The sequence below is a fragment of the Schistocerca gregaria genome, chromosome 11, assembly GCF_023897955.1.
Source record: "Schistocerca gregaria isolate iqSchGreg1 chromosome 11, iqSchGreg1.2, whole genome shotgun sequence".
Taxonomy (NCBI): Eukaryota; Metazoa; Arthropoda; class Insecta; order Orthoptera; family Acrididae; genus Schistocerca; species Schistocerca gregaria.
This window is the reverse complement of record NC_064930.1, coordinates 147,523,325-147,551,073: the sequence shown is the minus strand read 5'-3', so window position 1 is coordinate 147,551,073 and position 27,749 is coordinate 147,523,325. Positions and strand designations below refer to the sequence as shown.

Genomic DNA, 27,749 nt, shown 5'->3' with positions numbered 1-27,749 from the left:
GGTTTGTTTCAGACCATACGTTCTCGTTATACAAATTGTTTATACCATCTCGAGTACATTGTGCCTCACCAGTAAGTAAAACGTATTTGTGTAACTGCCGATTAGTATTTAACCGGTTGCACAGCGCCAAGCGAAGGCCAGCACAGCCTGGATGTAAACGGTGCACTTCTTGTTTATGGCACTCACTTCGTCTTGAGGCCACGAGTGGCGTACCGGGACCATCCGACCGCCGTGTCATCCTAGGAGGGGCGTGGGGTCAGCACAGCGCTCTCCCGGTCGTTGTGTTGGTTTTCTGTGACCGGAGCCGCTACTATTCGGTCGAGTAGCTCCTCAATTGGCATCACGAGACTGAGTGCACCCCGAAAAACGGCAACAGCGCATGGCGGCCCGGATGGTCACCCACCAAAGTGCCAACAATGACATAAACGTTTCTACATTGTTGATGGAAAGTAAACAAGTTTACTTGTGTAATAAACCTTTCTCTTCTCTGGATGTTCTGGAAAACTACCGCAGACACACGTGTGGGACATGGTTAATTACATTCACCAGACCAGTAACAACAAAATAATTGGAAATCGTTGTTTACTTTAACCTCGTACAGTTTTTCGGTGGCTTCGTATTAGCGAAATTGCTAAATTTCAGGCAAAATCTTTTATTAGCCATAACTCCGTAACTAAACATTTGCGGAGGTATCTTTATTAGAACTTTTTTCTTTAGTTGTATTTGTAAAATAACATATTAAAATATTTGCATATCTTCTACAAACACCCTGTATGTTATCCATATGCCGGCCGCGGTGGCCGAGCGGTTCTAGGCGCTTCAGTCCGGAACCGCGCGACTGCTACGGTCGCAGGTTCGATTCCTGCCTTCGACATAGATGTATGTGATTTCCTTAGGTTAGTTAGGGGACTGGTGACCTCAGTCCCGTAGTGCTCAGAGCCATTTGAACCATTTTTTTCTTTTCATCGATAATCGCTGTTCTCAATCAGTAGCGTTAATCCGTTGGAACACGGGAGGCAATACTGACCCTACGACTTAGAAGAAAGATTAAGGAAAGGCAAACGTACGTTTGTAGCATTTGTAGACGTATAGAAAGCTTTTGACAATGTTGACTGAAATACTCTTTTAAATTATGAAGGTGGCAGGGGTAAAATACAGGGAGCGAAAGGCTATTTACAATTTGTACAGAAACCAGATGTCAGTTGTAAGAGTCGAGGGACATGAAAGGGAAGCAGTGGTTGGTAAAGGAGTGAGGCAGGGTTGTAGCTCTGCCCGATGCTATTCAATCTGTATGTTGAGCAAGCAGTAAAGGAAAGTAAAGAAAAATTTGGAGTAGGTATTAAAGCCCATGGAGAAGAAATAAAAACGTTGAGGTTCGCCAATGACATTGTAATTCTGTCAGAGACAGCAAAGGACTTGGAAGAGCAGCTGAACGGAATGGAGAGTGTCTTGAAAGGAGGGTATAAGTTGAAGATCAACAAAAGCAAAACGAGGATAATGGAATGTAGTCGAATTAAGTCGGGTGATGTTGCGGGAATTAGATTAGGAAATTAGACACTTAAAGTAGTAAAGGAGTTTTGCTATTTGGGCAGCAAAATATCTGATGATGGTCGAAGTAGAGAGGGTATAAAACGTAGACTGGTAACGGCAAGGAACGCGTTTCTCAAGAAGAGATATTTGCTAACATCGAGTATTGATTGAAGTGTCAGTAAGTCGTACCTGAAAGAATTTGTATGGAGTGTAGCCGTGTACGGAAGTGAAACATGGACGATAAATAGTTCAGACAAGAAGAGAATAGAAACTTTCGAAGTGTGGTTCTACAGAAGAATGCTGAAGATTAGATGGGTAGATCACATAACTAGTGAGGAGGTATTGAATAGAATTAGGGAGAAGCGAAATTTGTGCCACAACTTGACTAGGAGGGAGGATCGGTTGGTAGGACATGTTCTGAGGCATCAAGGGATCACAAATTTAGTACCGGAGGAAGGCAGAGGGAGACCAAGAGATGAATACACTAAGCAGATTCAGAAGGATGTAGGCAGCAGTAGGTACTGGGAGATGAAGCAGCTTGCACAGTATAGAGCAACATGGAGAGCTGCATCAAACCACTCTCAGGACTGAAGGCCACAACAACAGCAATGCGTTGGAGGTTACGGTTTCCACACACAGTCCCCTCACTACACACGCGTGTGTGTTTGTGTATTTTTAAGGTCACCTCCGCCGCCACCGTCACCTCGTGCGTTTTTGAGACGTTTCTAACCCCGGGCCGCGCTCCATTTTCAGGAGGCTGCGGCGGCGACCACGATGAGTGCACGTGCGACCGCTACTGCCAGCACTTCTCGCCGCTGGAGGACATTCCGTTCGAGTCGGACGCGCAGATCAGTGCCTACATGAAAGTCGTCTTCGAGAGGAACAAGATGAGGGTCAAGAAGCAGCAGCAGCAGCAACAGCAACAGCAGCAACAACCACAACAACAACAACAACAGGTGAGCCGTTCGATCCTTTCTGCATCAATAGCAGTAACAATCATGCTAGCTTAAGTCGGTTAGGACGTCAAACGGGCCGACTTGGAGCAGGAGAGCCACCACGGGACCTTTTGATGTCCACTGTCTATACTTTTACAGATACATCCATAAAACTTCAGGAAGGATTCAGGATTCACACTCGTAGTTGTGGAAGTGCGAAAACACAACAAAATAATGTTTTTTAGATATTAAATTTCATCACTGTTTCACTTACTGTTGGCTCCATTTGTTGCTATAGGTACATTTTTCTTCACAAGTAAGAGAGATTCTTTGATGAATTTTGCACAGCATACAAACCATACTTACAGCTGTATGAAACTCTAGAATTTTTCAAATCTATTAAAAACTGTGCTAAAAATTTAGATAATTAACTACAAAATTTGATTTTTTTTTCTAAACATAAAGTTTAAAACGTAACAGCTCATTCATTTGGAACTTCCTGGCAGATTAAAACTGTGTGCCCGAACTCGGGACCTTTGCCTTTCGCGGGCACACTCCGCTGCAGAGTGAAAATCTCATTCTGGAGATCATTCATTTTTTCATAAATTAAATAGATTCTAGAGTTTCAGACACCTGTAAGTATGGTTTGTACGCTGTGCAAAATTCATCGAGCAGTCTCTCTTACTTATGAAGAAAAGTGTACCTATAGCAACAAATGTAGACAATAGTAAGTGAAATAAATGAAATGTCACACGAAAAATAATTATTTTGTTATGTTTTTGCACTTCCACTGCTACGAGTGTGAATACTGAGAATCCTTCCTGGTCATGCTGACAAAGTTTTATGAATTTATCTGTAAAAGTACAGACAGTGGAAATCAAAATGTCCTGCGGTGCCTCTCCTGCTCCAAGTGGGCCCGTTTGACGTCCTACCCCCCCCCCCCCCCCCCCTAAGCTGTACACGGAGTTAGAGAGTTAAGCGTATAGGTACAGATATTTTTTGCCGCACGGTTAGCCGCACGGGCCAAGGCGCCTTGCCACGGTTCTCGCGGCTCACCCGTCGGATATTAGAGTCCTCCCTCGGACATGGGTCTGTGTATTGACCACAGCGTAAGTTAGTTTAAGTTGATTAAGTAGTGTGTAAGCCTAAGGACCGAGGACCTCAGTAGTCTCGTCCCATAGGAACTTAGATAATTTTCCAAAGGTACTTTTACTGGTGACTACGGACAGTGTACTGAACAAATTACGTCAGTATTTACGTTATTTCCCCACTACTAACTGTACCTGTTAGGAGCAGTATCTTTTTAGGTTGATTCTATCTCCAAGTATGTGATAAGACAAAGCCATTAATGCTTATTTTTCCATGGGCAGCAGGCCAGATGACGATGTATCTCAAGTATCCCTAACTCAGAATACTCACACAAGATCAACTAATATTTGTTTCGTAAATTTCACAATTTCAAGACTTTACTATCGAGAATGCACTGTTTGTCTCACGAGGTAGATCTTGAAATAGGTTTCCGTTCAAATACCTGCAATCAGTGACTGGAGACTAATACTGCTTCACGACAGTAAGGGCAAACAAGATGAAAAGTGGGGAGTAGAAATTTCGGAACATGTTTCGTAAATAGAGCTGTTGCGGAACCTCCAGCATGTGACCAAATAGGATGAAAATGAAACGCAGGTACCTACCAGAAACGGGAAGAAATATCCCACTGGTGATGCAGTAAACTAAAGAAAGACGAAACTTGTCTGGGAGAAATGAAACACAGTGCAGTAAGAAAAGACTATATTTTTATATACAAAACAAATTTTTCTGTGCTTGCTCCGTCGGATGGCTACTGAGACAAATTCGGTAGATGAAACTAAACTTCATTTGAACAAATAATCTTGGAAACTGTCTGCTGTTTCTGATGCATTGCAAAAAAAAAAAAAAAAATAAAAAATAAAAAATAAAAAATAAATAAAAAAAGTTCTCCAGAAATTGTTGTACCTAATGTGGAGGAGAAGTTAGTCACCAATAATTCTTCTTCAACGAAGCGAAAATACATTCTTGAAAGCCTAGATTACGTTCTCTTGAGCAATGAAAAATCTGTCTTTAAAGCAAAAAATGTACAGGGTGTTTCAAAAATGACCGGTATATTTGAAACGGCAATACAAACTAAACGAGCAGCGATAGAAATACACCGTTTGTTGCAATATGCTTGGGACAACAGTACATTTTCAGGCAGACAAACTTTCGAAATTACAGTAGTTACAATTGTCAACAACAGATGGCGCTGCGGTCTGGGAAACTCTATAGTACGATATTTTCCACATATCCACCATGCGTAGCAATAATATGGCGTAGTCTCTGAATGAAATTACCCGAAACCTCTAACAACGTGTCTGGCGGAATGGCTTCACATGCAGATGAGATGTACTGCTTCAGCTGTTCAATTGTTTCTGGATTCTGGCGGTACACCTGGTCTTTCAAGTGTTCCCACAGAAAGAAGTCAAACGGGTTCATGTCTGGCGAATAGGAAGGCCAATCCACGCCGCCTCCTGTATGTTTCAGATAGCCCAAAGCAATCACACGATCATCGAAATATTCATTCAGGAAATTAAAGACGTCGGCCGTGCGATGTGGCCGGGCACCATCTTGCATAAACCACGAGGTGTTCGCAGTGTCGACTAAGGCAGTTTGTACCGCCACAAATTCACGAAGAATGTCCAGATAGCGTGATGCAGTAATCGTTTCCGATCTGAAAAATGGGCCAATGATTCCTTTGGAAGAAATGGCGGCCCAGACCAGTACTTTTTGAGGATGCAGGGACGATGGGACTGCAACATGGGGCTTTTCGGTTCCCCATATGCGCCAGTTCTGTTTATTGACGAAGCTGTCCAGGTAAAAATAAGCTTCGTCAGTAAACCAAATGCTGCCCACATGCATATCGCCGTCATCAATCCTGCGCACTATATCGTTAGCGAATGTCTCTCGTGCAGCAATGGTAGCGGCGCTGAGGGGTTGCCGTGTTTGAATTTTGTATGGATAGAGGTGTAACCTCTGGCGCACGAGACGATACGTGGATGTTGGCGTCATTTGGACCGCAGCTGCAACACGGCGAACGGAAACCCGAGGCCGCTGTTGGATCACCTGCTGCACTAGCTGCACGTTGCCCTCTGTGGTTGCCGTACGCGGTCGCCCTACCTTTCCAGCACGTTCATCCGTCACGTTCCCAGTCCGTTGAAATTTTTCAAACAGATCCTTTATTGTATCGCTTTTCGGTCCTTTGGTTACATTAAACCTCCGTTGAAAACTTCGTCTTGTTGCAACAACACTGTGTTCTAGGCGGTGGAATTCCAACACCAGAAAAATCCTCTGTTCTAAGGAATAAACCATGTTGTCCACAGCACACTTGCACGTTGTGAACAGCACACACTTACAGCAGAACGACGACGTACAGAATGGCGCACCCACAGACTGCGTTGTCTTCTATATCTTTCACATCACTTGCAGCGCCATCTGTTGTTGAAAATTGTAACTACTGTAAATTCGAAAGTTTGTCCGCCTGAAAATGTACTGTTGTCCCAAGAGTATTGCAACAAACGGTGTATTTCTATCGCTACTCGTTTAGTGTTTATTGCCGTTTCAAATATACCGGTCATTTTTGAAACACCCTGTATTCATCTACTTCTACATGGATACTCTGCAAATCACACATAAGTACCTGGCAGAGGAATCGAACCACCGTCACAATTCTGTTATTCCAATCTGGTACAGCGCGCAGAAAGAACAAACTCCTATATCTTTACGTATGAGGTCTGATTTCACTTATTTTACCGTGGTGATAGTTTCTCTATATGTAGGTTGGTGTCACAGAATATTTTCGAAATCGCAAGAGAAAGTTTGTGATTGGAATGTCGTGAGATGATTTCTCCTCAAAGAAAAACGCCTACGTTTTAATTGTCCAGCCCAAAGCCTGTATCATTTCAGTGACACTCTCTCCCCTATTTCGCGATAGAGCAAAATGCGGTGCTCTTCTTTCAACCTTTTCGACGTACTCCGTCAATCATATCTGGTAAGGATCCCACACCGCGCAGCAGTATTCTAAAGGAGGGCGGACAAACGTAGCGCAGTCAGTCTCTTTAGTAGATCTTTTTCATTTTTTAAGATTCCTGCCAAAAAACGCATTCTTCGGTTAACCTTATCCACATTTTGTCTGTGTTCCTTCGAATTTCAGTTGTCCGTAATTGTAATTCCTAGGTATGTAGTTGAATTTACCGCCTTTACATGTGACTCATTTATCGTGTAACTGAAGCTTAACGGATTCGGTTTAATACACATTTCGATGACAGTTACTACGAATTGTAACCCCTCTGGCAGGAAATCGCGAATCCACTCTTACAACTTAGACGATACGCCATAAGCACGCAATTTCACCACGAGCCGCTTGTGGCACAGTGTCCAAAGCCAAGAAATACGGAATCTGTTAGAGATCCCTCGTCTATAGCACTCAACACTGCATGCGAGTAAAAAGCTAGTTGTGTTTCGCAAGAACGATCCGTTGTGAATCCGTGCTGACGGTGTGTCAATAGGCAGCTTTCTAAGAGGTAATTCATAATCTTCGAACACAATACATGTTCCCAAATCCTGCTGCATATCGAAGATACTGATATGAGCCTGTAATTTAGTGGATTACTTCTACTACCTTTCTTGAAAGTTGGTGTGAGCTGTGCAACTTTCCAGTCTTTGGGTACGGATCTCTCGTCGAGTGCACGCTTATATATGATTGTTAACGATAGAGCTATTGCATCAGCATATTCTGGAAGGAACCTAATTCGTATACAGTCTGCACAAGACTACTTTCTTTTGTTAAGCGATTTAAGTTGCTTCACTACTGCGAGGATATTTACTTCTACGTTACTCATGTTGGCAGCTGTTCTCGATTCTAATTCTGGAGTATTTACACTGCTGGGCATTAAGATTGCTGCACCAAGAAGAAATGCAGATGATAAACGGGTATTCATTGGACAAATATATTATACTAGAACTGACATGTGGTTACATTTTCACGCAATTTCGGTCCATAGATCCAAAAGAAATCAGCACCCAGAACAATCACCTCTGGCCGTAATAACGGCCTCGATACGCCTGGGCATTTAGTCAAACAGAGCTCGGATGGCGTGTACAGGTACAGCTGCCCGTGCAGCTTCAACACGATGGCACAGTTCATCGAGAGTAGAGACTGCCGTATTGTGACGAGTCAGTTGCCCGGCCACCATTGACCAGACGTTTTCAGTTGGTGAGAGATCTGGAGAATGTTCTGGCCAGGGCAGTAGTCGAACATATTCTGTATCCGGAAAGGCCGTACAGGACCTGTAACATGCGGTCGTGCATTATCCTGCTGAAATGTAGGGTTTCGCAGGGATCGAATGAAGGGTAAAGCCACGGGTCGTAACACATCCGCAATGTAACGTCCACTGTTCAAAGTGGCGTCAGTGCGACCGAGACGTGTAACCAATGGCACCCCATGCCATCACGCCGGGTGATACGCCAGTATGGCGATTACGAATACACGCTTCCAATGTGCGTTCACCGCGATTTCGCCAACAAACACGGATGTGACCACCTTGATGTTGTAAACAGAACCTGGGTTCATCCAAAAAATGACGTTTAGCCATTCGTGCACCCAGGTTCGTCGTAGAGTACACCATCGCAGGCGGTCCTGTCTGTGATGCAGCGTCAAGGGTAACCGCAGCCACGGTCTTCGAGCTGATAGCCCGTGCTGCAGCAAACGTCGTCGAACTGTTCGTGCAGACGGTTGTCGTCTTGCAAACGTCCTCATCTGTTGACTCAGGGATCGAGACGTGGCTGCACGATCCGTTACTGCCGTGCGGATAAGATGCCTGTCATCTCGACTGCTAGTGATACGAGGCCGTTGGGATCCAGCACGGCGTTCCGTATTACCCTCCTGAACCCACCGATTCCATATTCTGATAACAGTCATTAGATCTCGACCAATTCTGCTAACAGTTATCGGATCTCGAACAACGCGAGCAGCAATGTCGCGATACGATAAACCGCAATCGCGATAGGCTACTATCCGACCTCTATCATAGTCGGAAACGTGATGGTACGCATTTCTCGTCCTTACACGGGGCATCACAACAACGTTTCAGCAGGCAACGCCGGTCAACTGCTGTTTGTGTGTGAGAAATCAGTTGGAAACTCTCCTCATGTCAGCACGTTGTAGGTGTCGCCACCGGCGCCAACCTATTGTGAATGCTCTGAAAAGCTAATCATTTGCGTATCACAGCACCTTCCTCCTGTCGGTTACATTTCGCGTCTGTAGGACGTTGTCGTCTTGGTGTAGCAATTTTAATGGCCAGTAGTGTATTTCGTCCTATTTTGTAACTCTTTTCGGAGGACTGTGTTTAGTAATTGTGCTTTGGCAAGACTGTCTTCCATAGAATCTGCATTGTTATCGCGCACAGAAGGCTTTTCGCTAGCATATTCCACATACGACCAGAATCTCTTTGGACTTTCTGCCCGGTTTCGAGACAAAGTTCTGTCTCTGAAGCAGCATGACTTATTCACTGCACACAACACCAACGCCAGGAGAAATCTTCTCGGGAGCGCAGCTTCTGGGAGGCAAAGGCGAGATCGGATCCCAGGCGGCGTCTAAACGGTGTCGGTACATGGGACTAGCAAGAAGCGGCTTGACGCCCTCGCAAATACTCGCGGAAGGTCACATTTTTGCTATTGGCTATCGAAGTTTGCAGCGGATGCAGCAAGAGGTGCATTGTCTCGAATGACGGCTGTTGCTATCTTCTGCGTGGCCACCGGAGTCTGAGGCGGTTACCGCTAAACCAGCCTCAGAGCAGGGGTTGAGCTGATGATAACCCGCTAAGCGTAGATGCGTTGCGGGTTGTCCACGTCGAAGGCGAACCAGAGAGAGAGAGAGAGAGAGAGAGAGAGAGAGAGAGAGAGAGAGAGAGAGAGAAACGCCAGGGTGGACGCGTGGACGCAAAACAGGCAAAACGGTTAGTCTATACTGACAGGCGTAGTCCACTTACAGGTGCAGTTAAGACCGTGCAGAAAACATCAGGTAGAAACATTGTGCGAGGCGTTTGCGGGAAGGCTGTTAGCCGCAGAGAGAAAACGACAAACACACTGAATTCGGTGGATATTAAGGTAGTAGTGATAAGTGTTTGCACTTACACCCTTAACTGTCTTTTACAAGCACCGCCTGCAAAAGAGGTGAATCTCACCGAAGAGCAACAAACAAAACGAAACTTACACAAATGAAAAGACCCAATTTCAGACGTTTTACTGATGTCGTACTGATACGATTTTGTGTATATAGGCAGACAAATGCAAAACCTGGTAGAAGCTGACCTCGGGGAAGATCAATTTTGATTCCGTAGAAATATTGGAACACGTGAGGCAATACTAACACTACAACTTACCTTAGAATATAGATTAAGGAAAGGCAAACCTACGTTTCTAGAATTTGTAGACTTAGAGAAAGCTTTTGACAATGTTGACTGGAATAGTCTCTTACAAATTCTGAAGGTGGCAGGGGTAAAAAACAAGGAGCGAAACGTTATTTACAATTTGTACAGAAACCAGATGGCAATTACAAGAGTCGAGGGCCATGAAACGGAAGCAGTGGTAGGGAAGGGAGGGAGACGGGGTTGTAGCCTATTCCTGATGTTATTCAATCTGTATATTGAGCAAACAGTAAAGGAAAGAAAAGAAAAATTCGGAGTAGGAATTAAAATCCTTGGAAGTAAAAACTTTGAGGTTCACTGATGAAATTGTAATTCTGTCAGAGATAACAAAGGACTTGGAAGAGCAGTTGAACGGAATGGACAGTGTCTTGAAAGGAGGATATAAGATGAACATCAACAAAAGCAAGCGGTTCTAGGCGCTACAGTCTGGAACCGCGCTACCGATACGGTCGCAGGTTCGAATCCTGCCTCAGGCATGGATGTGTGTGATGTCCTTAGGTTGGTTAGGTTTAAGTAGTTCTAAGTTCTAGGGGACTGATAACCTCTGATGTTAAGTCCCATAGTGCTCTGAGCCATTTGAACCACTCAATTCGTAAGGTCATCAGTCCTCTAGAACTTAGAACTACTTAAACCTTACTAACCTAAGATCATCACACACATCCATGCGTCAGGCAGGATTCCAACCTGCAACCGTAGCGGTCGCGCGGTTCCAGACCGTAGCGCCTAGAACCGCTCGGCCACACCGTTCGGTGTGGTGGAAGTGGAGAGGATATAAAATGTATACTGGCAATGGCAAGGAAAGCGTTTCTGAAGAAGAGAAATTTGTTAACATCGAGTATATCTAAGTGTCAGGAAGTCTTTTCTGAAAGTATTTGTATGGAGTGTAGCCATGTATGGAAGTGAAACGTGGACGATAAATAGTTTGGACAAGAAGAGAATAGAAGCTTTCGAAATGTGGTGCTACAGAAGAATGCTGAAGATTAGATGGCTAGATAACGTAACTAATGAGATGGTGTTGAATAGAATTGGGGAGGAGTTAGTGGCACAACTTCACTAGAAGAAGGGTTCGGTTGGCAGGGTATGTTCTGAGGCATCAAGGGATCACCAATTTAGTATTGGAGGGCAGCGTGGAGGGTAAAAATCGTAAAGGGAGACCAAGAGATGAATACACTAAGCAGATTCAGAGGGATGTACGTTGCAGTAGGTACTGGGAGATGAAGAAGCTTGCACAGGATAGAGTAGCATGGAGAATTGCATCAAACCAGTCTCAGGACTGAAGACCAGAACAACAGACAGGAGCAGCGAGTAAAAATTTGTATGGAGGCCGGGAATCGAACCCGGATTCCCCACTTACTAGGGAGGTGCGTTAGCCAATGTACCACCTCGGCACACCTGTTGTCTAACAGGGAATTTAAAGTAGACTTGGGTAGGTGTGAGAATTTGGGTCGAGGAGCGAGGCATGCCCCGGTAGACTGTGCAGTTCTTAGAACTGCTGTGTCAAGGTAGCTTAGTGGCTGACGCACCTGTCCGGCAAGCGGTAGATCCGGGTTCGGTTCCTGGCCTTGGTTCAGATTTTCACTCTCCGCTTCAGTCTGTATACATAAAATGAAACTTGACGAGTTGAGAGGATATGGGACGTTGTTTCAGTGATAACAAAATCTAATTAAATTTAGAAAGAACTTGGAAGTATGATCCTCGAAATACTCCGAAGAACCAAAGATACCGGTACACTTGCCTAATAGCGTGCAGAGTCTCCGCGAGCACGGACAAGTGTCGCAACACGACGTGGCATGGACTCGTCTGATGTCTGAAGCAGTGCCGGAGGGAGCTGACGCCATGAATCCTGCTGGCCTGTTCATGCATCAGTAACAGCACGAGGGGCTGGAGATCTCTTCTGAACAACGCCTTGCAAGGCATCCGAGATATGCTAAATAATGTTCACGTGTGGGGGGGGTTTGGTGACCAGCGAAGTGTTTAGGCTTCAGAGAGTGTTCCTGTAGCAACTATGTAGTAATTATGGACGTGTGGGGTGTCGCATTGTCCTGCTGGAATTGCCCAAGTCCGACGGAATGCACAGTGGACATGAATGGATGCAGGTGATCAGACAGGATGCTTACGTCCGTGTCACCTGTCAGAGTCGTATCTAGACGTATCAGGGGTCCCATATCACTCCAACTCCAAACGCCCCACACCATCACAGAGCCTCCACCAGCATCAACAGTCCCCTGCTGACATGCAGAGTCCATGGATTCGTGAGGCTGTCTCCGTACCCGTAAACGTCCATTCGTTCCATAAAATTTGAAACGAGACTCGTCCGCCCAGTCAACAGGTTTCCAGACATCAACAGTCCAATGCCGGTGTTGACGGTCCAGGTGAGGCGTAAACTTTTGCGTCGTGCAGTCCTCAAGGGTACACGAGTGGGCCCTAGGATCCGATAGCCCTTATCGATGACATTTCGTCCAATGGTTTGCACGCTGACACTTCGTGATGACCCACCAATGAAATCTGCAGCGATTTGCGTCGAAAGATTCTCTTCAGTCGTTGTTGGTTCCATTCTTGCAGGATCTTTCTCCGGCTGCAGCGATGTTGGAGACTGGAGTTTTTAACGGATTCCTAATATTCACGGTACACTCGAAAATGGTCGTTGCGGGAAATCCCCACTTCATCGCTACCTCGTAGATGCGTTCCATCACTCATGCGCCGACTATAACACCACGTTCAAGCTCAATTAAATATTGATAACCTGCCATTGTGTACCCTTAATGTCTGCACCACACAAAGCTTGACGCCTCGTCTAGGCCCGTCAACACCGATATTTAACTGTTGATGAATGGAAACTCGTTGCTTGGTCGGAGAAGCCTCGTTTGAAATTGTATCGAGCGGATGTACTGTGGAGACAAGCCACACGAATCTATGGACCCTCCATGTTAGGAGGGAATGGTTGAAGCTGGTGGATGCTCTGTAATGGCGTGGGGCGTGAGTAGTTTGAGTGATATGGAACCCCTGATACGTCTAGATAGGACTCTGACATGTCCTTAGGTTAGTTAGGTTTAAGTGGTTCTAAGTTGTAGGGGTCTGATGACCACAGATGTTAAGTCCCATAGTGCTCAGAGCCAGCCAGTTGTCACCTAGTGACTTGGCGCGTTGTCATCCACAAAAATTCCATCGTAGTTTACGAACATGAAGTCCAAGATAGTCTCCAGGCAGACGAACATAGCCATTTCCATTCAGGCACGGGTTCATTTGGACCAGAGAACGCAGTGCATTCTATGTAAACAGAGCTCACACACCATTATCGAGCCCCCACCGGCTTGCACAGTGTCTTGTTGACAACTGGATTCGTGCTGTTCGAAGCGACACTCGGGACTCAGCTGACCAGGCAGGCCACAGTGTTCCAGCTGTCTGTGGTCACGAGTCCAGGACAGGCACCGCAGGCCGTACCGTGCTGGTAGCAGAGCCACTCACATAGGTCGCCTGCTGCCACAGCCCACTAACGCCAAGTATCGCCGCACTGTTCTAACGCCGTACATCCCCCATTGATCTCTGCGGTTATTTCACGCAGTGTTGCTGGTCTGTTAGCACTGACACCTCTAGGCAATCGCCGCTGCTCTCGGTCGTTACGTGAAGGTCGTCAGCTAAAAGCTTGGTTCGTAGTGTGAGAGGTAATACCGGAAATTTGGTATCATCGGCTTACTTTCGACATTGTGGATCTTGGAATACTTAATTGCATAACGATTTCCGAAACAGAATATCCCATGCGTCTACCTCCAACACCATCCGCATTCAGAGTTTGTTGATTTCCGCCGTGTGGACAGCATTAGATCGGAAAGTTTTCGCATGAATTGCCTGAGTAAAAATTACAGAGCTTCGGCAATGCACTGCCCTGCTACACAGTCTGCGCGCCATACTACCTCCACCTTTATACAGGGTGTTACAAAAAGGTACGGCCAAACTTTCAGGAAACATTCTTCACACACAAATAAAGAAAAGATGTTACGTGGACATGTGTCCGGAAACGCTTAATTTCCACTTTAGAGCTCATTCTAGTTTCGTCAGTATGTACTGTACTTCCTCGATTCACCGCCAGTTGGCCCAATTGAAGGAAGGTAATGTTGACTTCGGTTCTTGTGTTGACATGCGACTCATTGCTCTACAGTGCTAGCATCGACAACATCAGTACGTAGCATCAACAGGTTAGTGTTCATCACGAACGTGGTTTTGCAGTCAGTGCAATGTTTACAAATGCGGAGTTGGCAGATGCCCATTTGATGTACGGATTACCACGGGGCAATAGCCGTGGCGCGGTACGTTTGTATCGAGACAGATTTCCAGAATGAACGTGTCCCGACAGGAAGACGTTCGAAGCAATTGATCGGCGTCTTAGGGAGCACGGGACATTCCGGCCTACGACTCGCGACTGGTGAAGACCTAGAACGACGAGGACACCTGCAACGGACGAGGCAATTCTTCGTGCAGTTGGCGATAACCCTAATGTCAGCGTCAGAGAAGTTGTTGCTGTACAAGGTAACGTTGACCACGTCACTGTATGGAGAGTGCTACGGAGGAACCAGTTCTTTCCATGATGTGTACGGTATGTGCAGGCACTATCAACAGGTGATTGGCCTCCACGGGTACACTTCTGCGAATGGTTCATCCGGCAATGTGTCAATCCTCATTTCAGTGCAAATGTTCTCTTTACGGATGAGGCTTCATTCCCACGTGATCAAATTGTAAATTTTCACAATCGCCATGTGTGGGCTGACGAGAATCCGCACGCAATTGTGCAATCACGTCATCAACACAGATTTTCTGTGAACGTTTGGGCAGGCATTGTCGGTAATGTCTCGATTGGGTCCCACGTTCTTCCACCTACGCTGAATGGAGCACGTTATCACGATTTCATACGGGATACTCTACCTGTGCTGCTAGAACATGTGCCTTCACAAGTACGACACAAGATGTGGTTCATGCACGATGGAGCTCCTGCACATTTCAGTCGAAGTGTTCGTACGCTTCTCGACAACAGATTCGGAGACCGACGGATCGGTAGAGGCGCACCAATTCCGTGGCCTCCACGCTCTCCTGACCTCAACCCTCTTGACTTTCATTTATGGGGGCATTTGAAAGCTCTTGTCTACGCAACCCCAGTACCGAATGTAGAGACTCTTCGTGCTCGTATTGTGGACGGCTGTGATAAAATATACCATTCTGCAGGGCTGCATCAGCGCATCAGGGATTCCGTGCGACGGAGGGCGGATGCACGTATCCTCGCTAACGGAGGACATTTTGAACATTTCCTGTTGCAAAGTGTTCGAAGTCACGCTGGTACGTTCTGTTGCTGTGTGTTTCCATTCCATGATTAATGTGATTTGAAGAGAAGAAATAAAATGAGCTGTAACACGGAAAGTAAGCGTTTCCGGACACATGTCCACATAACATATTTTGGTTCTTTGTGTGTGAGGAATGTTTACTGAAAGTTTGGCCGTACCTTTTTGTAACACTCCGTATGTGCTTTAGTTCTATGTACCCCGTATATTGTTATTCCAGTCTCTTGACAAATGTCAGACTCGGCATTCTAGTTCCGCACTTCAGTTGTCACTGGGCAGGCCTTCGAATGTTGTAAATATGAAGAGAATGTTTATGTGCAGAGTGAAGCGAGGAATCAAAATTTGAAATGAGGCCAGGATTTGAACCCGTGACTCCTGCTGACCACGCATATGCGCTAGCCACTACCCCACGCTGCCACAGTGGCTTCGCGCAGCAGGTCGCACTTCCCTAGCACGGCTGCCTCCTCAGCCGAAATTCCCGTTCACCACTGTGCCCGCTTGTGTATTCCCCCTAAACTCGGAACACTCTGGGGTTCAAGCAGGATTCTCCGTTTCGTCTGATGTTGAGGTGCTACTGCAGTACAGCTAGAGAGCCTGTCCAGTGTTAGTAGAACATCAGGTGGGCTGCGGCGTGAATGGGAATTTGGATCGAGGACGTTCTAGGTTAGTTCGAGTAATTGCAAATAGCCAGTGTGCCGGGGTGGCGTAGTGGTTATTTATTTTTATTTATTTACACGTCAAGTTCCGGAGGACCAAACTGACGAACAAATCTGCTAGGTCACGGAACGTGTGAGTACATGAAGTTACAACATAAACGAAATAACAGATACAAATAAATGTTCACGAACCTGAAAAAAGTCAGTCCGTAAGTTTAAGTAAACAATATCAGCAATACAATATGAATCAGCTTAATTTTGTCAAGGAACTCCTCGACAGAATAGAAGGAGTGATGCATGAGGAAAGTCTTGAGTTTCCATTTGAAAGCACGCGGATTGCTGCTGAGATTTTCGAATTCCCGTGGTAGCTTATTGAAAATGTGTGCAGCAGTATACTGCACACATTGCTGCACGAGAGTTAAGGAAGTCCGATCCAGATGCAGGTTTGATTTCTGCCGAGTGTTAAGCGAGTGAAAGCTGTCTTGGGATAAGCTATTATAAACTATTATACAGTATACATATTGAGAGGCCATTATCAAAATATCCAGACTCGTGAACCGGGGTCGACAAGAGGTCCGTGAATCGCACCACTTCTTGCCCGAATTGCCAAAAATATCCTTGTGGAATGGGAACAGTTACCCCTAAATATAATACCATACGACATAAGCGAATGAAAATAAGCAAAGTAGACTAATTTTCTTGTCGGACGATCACTCACTTCTGATACCGTTCTAACAGTAAAAATGGCTGCATTAAGTCTCTGAACAAGATCGAGAACGTGGGCTTTCCACGACAGCTTACTGTCTGAACACCTAGAAATTTGAACTGTTAAGTTTCCCTAATCGTATGCCCATTTGTAAAAACTGAGTCTTACTGTGATTTAACGTTAGTTTATTTGCTACAGGCCATGAACTGAGGTCATGTAGTGCACTATTTGAAACTGAGCCAATGTTGCACACAACGTCCTTTACTACCAAGCAAGTGTCATCAGCAAACGGAAATATTTTAGAGTTCAAACAAGTTTCAGGACTGAAGACAACATCAACAACAACCCATAGTACTAGAGGGCGTATCATTTATATAAATAAGGAACAGTACTGGCCCAACACTGATCCCTGGGGAACCCCCACCCACCTAGCGAACTGGAGACCCGGGCTCGAATCCTGACTTCGGTACAAATGTTCATTCGTCGCTTCAGCCTACATATGTACATCGTAGATGTTTGAGACTTGTAAAGGCTTCTGGAAACCATATCATTTCATTTTACTTAATTTATCCATTGTTTTTCAGTGTTTTGACCGCAACTGTTTTACTTTCGTAAAATGAACAACAAACCGCCTTCAGTCACAAGTTGCGTTTATTTACTGCACTATGGATTTCGAGCCCTGGAGGCTCATCTTCAGGAACTTTTAGGTTTTTTTTTAGTTGTTTGCAGTTTAACATTGCATGAAGTCTGCTTCTGTTGTGCAGTTGGTATACACAATATACGTCTTTAATTTTGCATTACATACTGGGAGATATACACAGTCACACACTTTTTCGCACATTGTAGTAGCAGAACGTAAACATGCATCTAAACAGGCATGTTTACGTTCGGCTACTACAATGTGCGAAAAAGTGTGTGACTATGAATATATCCCAGTATGTACTGCAGAAAAAATAAAAATGTTTAGGTTCGCCGATGACATTGTAATTCTTTCAGAGAAGCAAAGGGGGTTGGAAGAGGAGTTGAAGGGAATGGACAGTGCCTTGAAAGGAGGGTAAAAGATGAAAATCAACAAAAGTAAAACGACCATAATGGAATGTAGTAAAATTAAATCGGGTGATGCTGAGGGAATTAGATTAGGAAATGAGACACTTAAAGTAGTAAAGGAGTTTTGCTATTTGGGGAGAATATAAAATGTAGACTGGCAATGGCAAGGAAAGCGTTTCTGAAGAAGAGAAATTTGTTAACATCGAGTATAGACTTAAGTCTCAGGAAGTCGTTCCTGAAAGTATTTGTATCGAGTGTAGCCATGTATGGAAGTGAAAATAAATAGTTCGGACAAGAAGAGAATAGAAGCTTTTGAAATGAGGACCTACAGAAGAATGCTGAAGATAAGATGGGTAGATCATGTAACTAATGAGGAGGTATTGAATAGAGTAGGGGAGGAGTTTGTGCCACAAGTTGGCAAGTAGAAGGGACCGATTGGTAGGAGATGTTCTGAGGCATCAAGGGATCACCAATTTAGCATTGTAGGGCAGCGCGGAGGGTAAAAATCGCAGAGGTAGACCAAGAGATGAACTCACTAGGCACATCCAGAAGGATGTAGGTTGCAGTAGGTACTGGGAGATGAAGCAGCTTGCACAGGATAGAGTAGCATGGAGAGCTGCAGCAAACCAGTCTCAGGACTGAAGACGACGACAACATCAACAATTATGTAAGGCAACTGCACAACAGAAGCAGACATCATGCAGTGTTAAAGTGTAAACAACTAAACAAATGATGCAAATCACTAAAAAGCACCTCAGGTTGATGCTCCAGGGCTCGAAATGCATAGTGCAGTAAATGAACGCAACTTGTGACTGAAGGCGGTTTGTTCTTCATTTTACATATCATTTCATTTTAAATTGAAGGTACCACTGCAAAAGGGGAATACAGTGTGGGGACTGGATGAGTTGTGAGGGGGGCGAGTTGGAGGGGGAGGCATTTGGAATGAGGTGGAGAGTGCCTGTCTCTAGAGGACTTGAAGGCTCCCATCCTACCACTACTACTAGTACTGGAGAAGTACAGTAGCCTACATATCTACTGCATCCGGTTGTCGGTAGCACGGTGGCAGTGTGGCGTTTTCTGTCCGCAGAGCATCATCAACAACAACAACAAGGAGCTGTCGGTGGTGGGCGGGGGCGGAGAGGCGGACGACGGGTCCCCAGGGGCGGCGCTGGACGCCGTCGCCAAGGACGCGCCGCTGCCCCTGCCTCCGGCCGCCCCCGCCGCCCCCGCGACCACGACCACCAAGTCGATCCTCAAGTCGGTGCTGAAGCGCGCGGGCAGCAAGAAGTCCGGCAAGGGGTGCCCCGCGCCTCCCCCCGCCGCCCCCAGCAACAAGCAGCTGCAGAAACAACAGCAACAGCAGCAGCAGCAGCAGCAGCAACAACAACAGCAGCAGCAACAGCAGCAGCCTCAACAACAGGCCCAACAACAGCAGCAGCAGGACCAACAACAGCCGCAGGTGCGCAAGCGGCACCGCGTCCAGTTCGACGAGTCGCTCAACAGGTTCTTCGACGCGGACTACGTGATCCTCATCAGGGAGGCCGAGGAGGGCGACGAGGAGTACGAGGAGGACGACGAGGACGACGAGGGGTGAGTCTGCCTCAACTCACCTCTCAACTCACCTCTCAACTCACCTCTCAACTCACCCTCAAATCCCGACCTCTATTGTACGCCCCGTGTACCGGCCCAACCACCTCCCTTCGCTTAGAGACGTAACAATTTCTTACGGTATCCTGATAATTTTTACTTTTTAGGCCGTCCGACTAAACTTAATGAAATACAGTTTCCATGCCATACGCGTTTCGCCTTTAATGTCTGTAAGGCGTCTTCAGTGCCTTACAATATGTACGTATTTTCACTATTTTACATTTTGGAGAAATGTTCTTCTAGGCTGTAAACAGTTCTGGTGATTGGTTTTTGCTGTCATATACTATTTCAAATTCTAAGAACCTTCAACATTGCTGCGCATCAGCAACCTGTGGTGTGCATACTGTAAGACCTTCGGTACACACGCCGTCAGATTGTTTGACTTGTCGCTCTAGCGAAGTAGGCGAGTGTCAGCAGTATGTCTCGTGGTCTTACCGTGGCGTGTCTATCTTCTGCTGTTCGGTCAGACGATAGAAATGCTACTGGCACACTTAGAGTAGCAGATTGACAGTGACCAACTTTAAACAGAACTTGATTAATTTTCACAGACACTTATTAAAATAATAAAAAGCATAGACCTTTCTTAACTTGGTTCTGGATGCTATTTACAATTGACAATCTGAAGCTCCTTTGGTCTTGGTACGTTAATCTTATCTCTGATAGTTGACGAAGTGTTTATTCATTTGTCTTCATGGCTATGTACAGTAATATGATGATCTTATTAGGCGCAGACTGAAACTTGACTATAGACTGCTACAGACAAATGCAGACTGATGCAGACTGACTAATCGTAAGTATGTACACTCGTTATAATACCTCGCGCGATCAGGTATCACTGCGCGAGTGTGATCCGCAAGGAGAAAAGGTTTTATGTTACCAGCAATGTCATTGGCTGCGTTACATATTAATACGTGGATCGGCGGAGGCAGAATTTGGTCCGTCTCTAAGGCAGCGCCATCTCGAAGAGCAGAGACAGACGAGCGCTGCGGCTGCGCTGTTGTGCTTAGCGGGGCGCGCTCTAGTGGGAAAGTTGTGTACGCGCTGACTACGAGGAACTGTGTATACAACACAACCGTTGGTTAATATATTAAAAAATTAAAAACCCGCCTCGATTGCAAAAAAAAAGCACCTAGTGTTAAGTGTTAACCCAGGTTTCGGCGTGGATAACTACACCTTCTTCAGAACAATAATAAAACCCACGAGTGCCTAAGAAGATCTTTGTCAATGATTAAAAGAACACCACAGCTATACATTCACAAACGAATGTCATAGGTAGCTTCATATATAAGTTTATTTACTAGCATAAGCAACCGTGTGCGGTTAGTTTTGGGTTTCATCTCCTATTTAGCTCGTCTCTTGTTCTATCCATTTAATTATTTGATATTACGTTGATCCACGGTTGGGAATATATCGGTTACTTAGCCCCGACCCGAGTATAAACATTCTCGTATTGGTATGTGCATTCGCATTCAAGTAACTTCCCTTGTATTGCGCATGTGCGTGGGTAGCGTGTCGGGCTTGTAAGTGAGCGACCGTTCGTGGCTGCAGTTCATGGCGGGTCATGGCCCATCGAACATAGGCCGATATGAGGTGGAGCGTACACCATTAAGTTACGTAGTGGTTTAGACTTTGTACATTTGTAATGTTTGCGTTTTCCTTTTTTTTCGTTTCTAAATGTACAGCTATGGTGTTCTTTTAATGACTGACAGAGGTCTTCTTAGGCAGTTGTGGGTTTTATTATTGTTCTTAAGAAGGTGTAGTTATCTACGCCGAAACCTGGGTTAACACTTAACACTAGGTGCTCTTTTCTCAATCGAGGCAAGTTTTTAATTTTTTAATATATTTCAAATTCTACTTGCAGGTTTCGTTGACGATTTATATTTCTGTTCCATTTTTGGTGCCATTCCTTTTATTATAATTGGCACCTGCGGTTTTTTCCATATTTCACAGCATTACAAACTCAACCCTTGTTTACATGCAATGTTTCCGTTTATTTTGCCGATTGTCGGTAGTTATTGCCAAAGATCGAATGTTACTGGTAACTTTAAAGTGTAATTTTCGATTTTTGAAGTTTCTGGAATATATATATGTGTATATATAATCTCGGGTGATCAAAAAGCAGCTCGTGGTCGGGCGGTAGCGTTCTCCCTTCCCGCGCCCGGGTTCCCCGGTTCGATTCCCGGCGGGGTCAGGGATTTTCTCTGCCTCGTGATGACTGGGTGTTGTGTGATGTCCTTTGGTTAGTTAGGTTTAAGTAGTTCTAAGTTATAGGGGACTGTTGACCATAGCTGTTAAGTCCCATAGTGCTCAGAGCCATTTGATCAAAAAGTCAGTATAAATTTGAAAATTTATAAACCATGAAATAATGTAGATAGAGAGGAAAAAATTGACACACATCCTTGGAATGACATGGGGTTTTATTAGAACCACTCCATATTGCTAGACGCGTGAAAGATCTCTTGCGCGCGTCGTTTGGTTATGATCGTGTGCTCAGCCTCTACTTTCGTCAGGCTTGGCCTCCCAGGTCCCCAGACCTCAGTCCGTGCGATTATTGGCTTTGGGGTTACCTGAAGTCGCAAGTGTACCGTGATCGACCGATATCTCTATAGATGCTGAAAGGCAACATCCGACGCCAATGCCTCAGCGTAACTCCGTACTTGCTTTACAGTGCTGGTCACATCGTTATTTCTCGACTACAGCTATTGTTGAGGAATGATGGTGGACATATTGAGCATTTGCTGTAAAGATAATCATCTTTGCATCGTCTTACTTTGTTATGCTAATAATTGCTATTCTGATCAGATGAAGCGCCATCTGTCGGACATTTTTTTGAACTTTTGTATATTTTTGGTTCTAATAAAACCCCATCTAATTCCAAGCATGTGTGTCAATTTGCACCTCTCTATCTACATTATTCCGTGATTTATTCAGTTTTCGAATTTATACTGATTTTTTGATCCCCCGAGATAGTGACTGGGCCAAATATCTCGCGAAATTACCATCAAACGAAAAAAATAAGAACACCACATCTGCCATAGGTCGAACTGATAGAAGCAGCATTTATTTTAAAATATGTACCCCCTATTTTTATTACATATTGGTATAGTAAGTAAATAAATATGATTGTTTGGTTTGGAACGTTTGTTTCGCTTTGTGATGGGTGGCGCTGTAATACTTTAACACCTATAATGTGCCTCACCCATTTAGATGAACAGTTGGTAACAATGTAGTTTTTTACATTAAAACAGAAAAAGTGGTCACGTTGGGACCACATTTTCTGTTTCTCCAGTGTGCTACATTTACTTTTGTGACCTCACCATAAATTATGGGAACGCACGCTTTTGCTGCGTGAGCAACTGTAATAACCACATTAATGTAATAAACGCACAAAAAAGTGTCCTTCAACCTCAACGCATTTGGCAATTCGCGTAACGAAATTCCCCTCAACAGCGAGCAGATCGCCTTCAGTAATGTTCGCACATGCATTGACAATGCGCTGTGGCATGTTGTCAGGCGTTGTCGGTGGATCACGATAACAAATCTCTTTCAATTTACCCCAAACAAAGAAGTCCGGAGATGTAAGGTCCGGTTAACGAGTAGCCCACGGTACGGTGCTTCTACGACCAATCCACCTGTCATTAAATAATCTCTTTAATACCGCTTCAACTGCACGCGAGCTATGTGTCGGACATCCATCATGTTCAAAATAATCCCCTTTCTGTCACTGAGTGAGACATCTTGTAGTGGAATCGGTAAAACACTAATGAATAAATCGCCACACATTTCCCCATTCAGACTGCCATCCATAATTAGATGTCCTCCCATAATTCCACACCATACATTAACCCACCAGGGTGGCTGATGTTCAAATTGTCGCAACCATCGTGGATTTTCCGCTCCCCAATAGTGCATGTTATGCCAGTTGACGTTACCTCTCTTTATGAAAGGCGCTTCGTCACTAAGTAGAACTCGTGGGGGAAAAAAGGCCTGTTATCGCCTCGTAATTCTGCCCAGTGGAAAAAGTTTACACGAAGTTCAAAATCATCGCCGTGCAATACCTGGTACATAGAAATATGGTAAGGTTGAAATGTATGATGGTGTAGAATTCTCGAAACTGACGTTTTTGAAATTGGCGATTCCCTCTCAGTTTCTCTGCTGCCGATGTGCGGATTAGCCTCAACTGCAGCAAAAACACTTATTTCGGCGCCTTCATTTGTTGCAGTCCTTGGTTGCGTCTTCTTCTTTGGCTGAACACTTCCGGTCTCTTTAAACACACTAACTTTCCGACGAAACGCCCGGACACTAGCATGCTCTGTGCCAGGATAACGATCAACACACATACCACAAGCTTGTAAGGCCTTCTGACCACAATAGCCATAAATAAAAACCTTACATACCATTTCTACGGCTCTTAAACGTTGCATTTTAACAAGATTATGTCTTCGGCGTAGGAATTATGACTGGACAAGCGTATCATCATACCTAACGTAAGTGATGAATCACACAGACTGCTATAGCGTGCGTTGTTACATTTGTGAGAATATCACAGCGCCGTGCATCAAAAAGCGAAATAAATGTTCCCAATCCAACATTTCTATTCATTTACGTACTACATGAATATGTAATGAAAATGGAGTGTCAGGAAGTCGTTTCTGAAAGTATTTGTACGGAGTGTAGCCATGTACGGAAGTGCAACGTGGACGATAAATAGTTTAGACAAGAAGAGAATGGAAGCCTTCGAAATGTGGTGCTGCAGTAGAATGCTGAAGATTACATGGATAGATCACATAACTAATGAGGAGGTACTGAATAGAATTGGGGAGAAGAGGAGTTTGTGGCACAACTTGACCAGAAGAAGGGATCGGTTGGTAGGACATGTTCTGAGACATCGAGGGATCACCAATTTAGTACTGGAGGGCAGCGTGGAGGGTAAAAATCGTAGAGGGAGACCAAGAGATGAATACACTAAGCAGATTCAGAAGGATGTAGGTTGCAGTAGGTACTGGGAGATGAAGAGGCTTGCACAGGATAGAGTAGCATGGAGAGCTGCATCAAACCAGTCTCAGGACTGAAAACCTCACCAAGAACAACAATGAAAATGGGGGTACTTATATAAAGAAATGCAGTTTCTGTGGATTTGGCCTGTGTCAGCGCCATCTGTTTTCCCCGTCGCACTCGACTTGTTGTTGTTCGTATTTCTTCGTTTGATGCTAATTTCGTCAGGTATTTGGCCCGGTCACTGTCAATGGACCACCCTGTGTATACACACATCAAAACAAAGTTTCGCATCACCCCAGGTCCCAGAACTCCTGAAGACAGACGTTGCCTGTGGATACTGTATCACAGACACAGTCCCTTTGACTGTTGAGAGATGTCATTAAACCCGCCCAAAGATGTAAACAACCGTGGACGAGCAGCGCCTATTAGACGGAGGGGGTCCGACAGCCGATGACTTTGTCATTCGACCAGGAAGGAGGTACACGGCTCGTGTAGTTCAACCACGCCGCGGTTCGATCGCACTGTTACTTTGTGCCAGGAAGGGCTCTTAACAAGGGAAGTGTCCAGGCGTCTCAGAGGGAACCGAAGCGATGTGAAAGTTGCTGGATTTTGACGGGTTACTCCTGTAACCGAAATTAACCGAAATATCAGATCTGAAGATGGTTCTAGATGAACCGGAACGGTCATGTGAATAAAAAATTTACAATCAAGATGGATTAAGAGTAATATTGTAAAACTGTCATCCCCCGTGTTGCCAAGAGGGAAATTACAGAAATCCACAGGCTTTTGTTTGCCTCCTCCACGGAGAGCTTGCAGTGGCTGCATTTTGCGTGGTTTCACGTGTAAACGCCGACGCAACACACGCCAGACGGACGTGGGGGACATGGTGAGCTGTCAAGCTGCACAGCGAATGGATTTCTTCGGACTCCTTGTGAAACTGTGTCGGTGTCAGACACTGGGGGACGGCCCGGCGATTTGGCTTTGCACGAACTACCTGTTTGTCTAATGCTCTGTGCTCTACGAGTATCCACACCGTACCTAGCAGAAAGCTCACGCAAACCAGTTACTAGTAACCCGCACTGCGCGAAACGTAGAACACAGAACGCGTTCTGTTTTCCAGACACCATTTCTACGACAGCTGAAGTGGGAGCACACTGGTGCTATCTAGCGGCAACCATGTAAAACTCGAGAGTTTGCTCTTTGCAACAGTACGTTGTTGTCGCACATATCTCAAATAACATAGATGTTTCGATTTTTTTTCGTAGTATTCTTTTTTATATACCCTGTATAAAATCTACACTCATTGCTCTAATTTACGGCAATGGTTAGCGTATTAATTTACCACCTTGTAGGTCGTGGGTTCGAATCGCATCCCATGTCGTGAATTTCTTCCTTTTTTAGTCTAATCAAGAAAGTTCGATTATCGTTTTTATTCAATTAACTGGTTTAAATGCAATTTTTGTTTTTAATTCTTTGCAACGTTGCTTTCACCTTCATATTGACTTTTTTTATTTGCTCTTATTTTCGTGTCTCATTCTGTTTTCGTGTGGAATCTCCCTCTGTCGTCTATAATCTTCAACCGACTTCCAGGGAGAACTGTACCTCGGTGCGTAACACGGCAGCTCATGAAATCCAGTAAGAAGACGTTTTGAGGTGACCAACGATAGCGGGAAATTACAGTTCGTTCTTTAGCGCTGAAACTGGACTTTTTCTGTCTCCAGTTTCCTCGCATGGTCTAGCATTAATAGCAGTCAACAAAGCGATTGCGATTTTAGTTCTGCCGCAGGTTCTTGACCGCTGCTATTTGGGATACGTTCCACATGACCGGGCTGTGGTTAGCTCAGGACACGATCTTAAATTCACGGCCACAAAACGACGCAGTTGTGTTGCGGATCATTTAAAAACAACTGTCGGCGGAGCATCTCGCATTTCCGACATACACCATGTGATCAAAAGTATCCGGACACCTGTCTGAAAATCACTCACAAGTTTGTGGCGCCTTCCGTCGGTAATGCTTGGAATTTAGTATGGTGTTGGCCCACCCTTAGCCTTGATGACAGCTTCCACTCTCGCAGGCATACGTTCAATCAGGTGCTGGAGGGTTTCTCGGGGAATGGCAGCCCATTCTTCACGGAGTTCTGCACCGAGGAGAGGTTTCGATATCGGTCTGTGAGGCCTGGCACGAAGTCGGCGTTCCAAAACATCCCCAAGATGTTCTGTTGGATTCAGGTCAGGACTCTGTGCAGGCCAGCTGCTCCATCGTGTTGAAAGATGCAATCGCCATCCCCGAATTGCTCTTCAACAGTGGGAAGCAAGAAGGTGCTTAAAACATGGATGTACGCCTGTGCTGTGATAGTGCTACGCAAAACAAGAAAGGGTGCAAGCCCCCTCCATGAAAAACACGACCACACCATAACACCACCACCTCCGAATTTTACTGTCGGCACTACACACGCTGGCAGATGACGTTCACCGGGCATTCGCCATACCCACACCCTGCCATCGGATCGCCACATTGTTTACCATGATTCGTCCTTCCACACAGCGTTTTTTCACTGTTCAATCGTCCAATGCTTACGCTCCTTACACGGAGCGAGGCGTCGTTTGCCATTTACTGGCGCAATGTGTGGCTTATGAGCAGCCGGTCCACCGTGAAATCCAAGTTTTCCCACCTCCTGCCTTACTGTCACAGTACTTGCAGTGGATGCTGATACAGTTTGGAATTCCTGTGTGACGCTCTGGATAGACGTCTGCCTATTACACATTACGACCCTCTTCAACTGTCGGTGGTCTCTGTCAGTCAACAGACGAGGTCGGCCTGTACGCTTTTGTGCTGTACGTGTCCTTTAACGTTTCCACTTCACTATCAGATCGGAAACAGTGCACCTAGGGATGTCTAGGAGTGTGGAAATCTCACGCACAGACGTGTGACACAGGTGACACCCAGTCACCTGACCACGTTCGAAGTTCGTGAGTTCAGCAGAGCGCTCCATTCTGCTCTCTCACGGTGTCTGATGACTACTGAGGTCGCTGATACGGAGTACCTGGCAGTAGGCGGCAGTACAATGCACCTAATATGAAAGACGTACGTTTTTGTGGGTGTACGGATACTTTTGATCACACAGTGTACCTCGCGGCGGCCGCTTCCGACACTGCACGCGCATTACGCATTAACAGCGTTTATGAAGTGTTCCGCCATCTTTGCGTGCCGTCTATAACTGAGCGGTATCGGGCCAAAGATGTGCCAATTCTGTAGCGGCAAGCGACTGACGTCAACTATTAAGTAATTTTAAACAGACGATAATCTTTCATTGTCGCTGTGGCAAGAATGGTTCCCAAACGAAGTGGCACACTGGACCCGCATTCTAGAGGACGGCGGTTGAAACCCGAGTCCGAACATCCGGATT

The 27,749-nt window shown here is 45.3% G+C and overlaps 1 protein-coding gene across 1 annotated transcript in view; it reads left to right on the top strand.

The window, feature by feature from the left end:
- Positions 1 to 19,291, top strand: part of LOC126295074 (uncharacterized) — a 163,867-nt gene extending 144,576 nt beyond the window's left edge. Inside the window, exons 6-8 of the mRNA XM_049987319.1 lie at positions 2,284 to 2,486; positions 18,785 to 18,886; positions 19,157 to 19,291. Coding sequence (XP_049843276.1) covers positions 2,284 to 2,486; positions 18,785 to 18,886; positions 19,157 to 19,291 — 440 coding nt within the window. The remainder of the gene's footprint in view (positions 1 to 2,283; positions 2,487 to 18,784; positions 18,887 to 19,156) is intronic.
- The last annotated feature ends 8,458 nt before the right edge of the window (positions 19,292 to 27,749 follow it).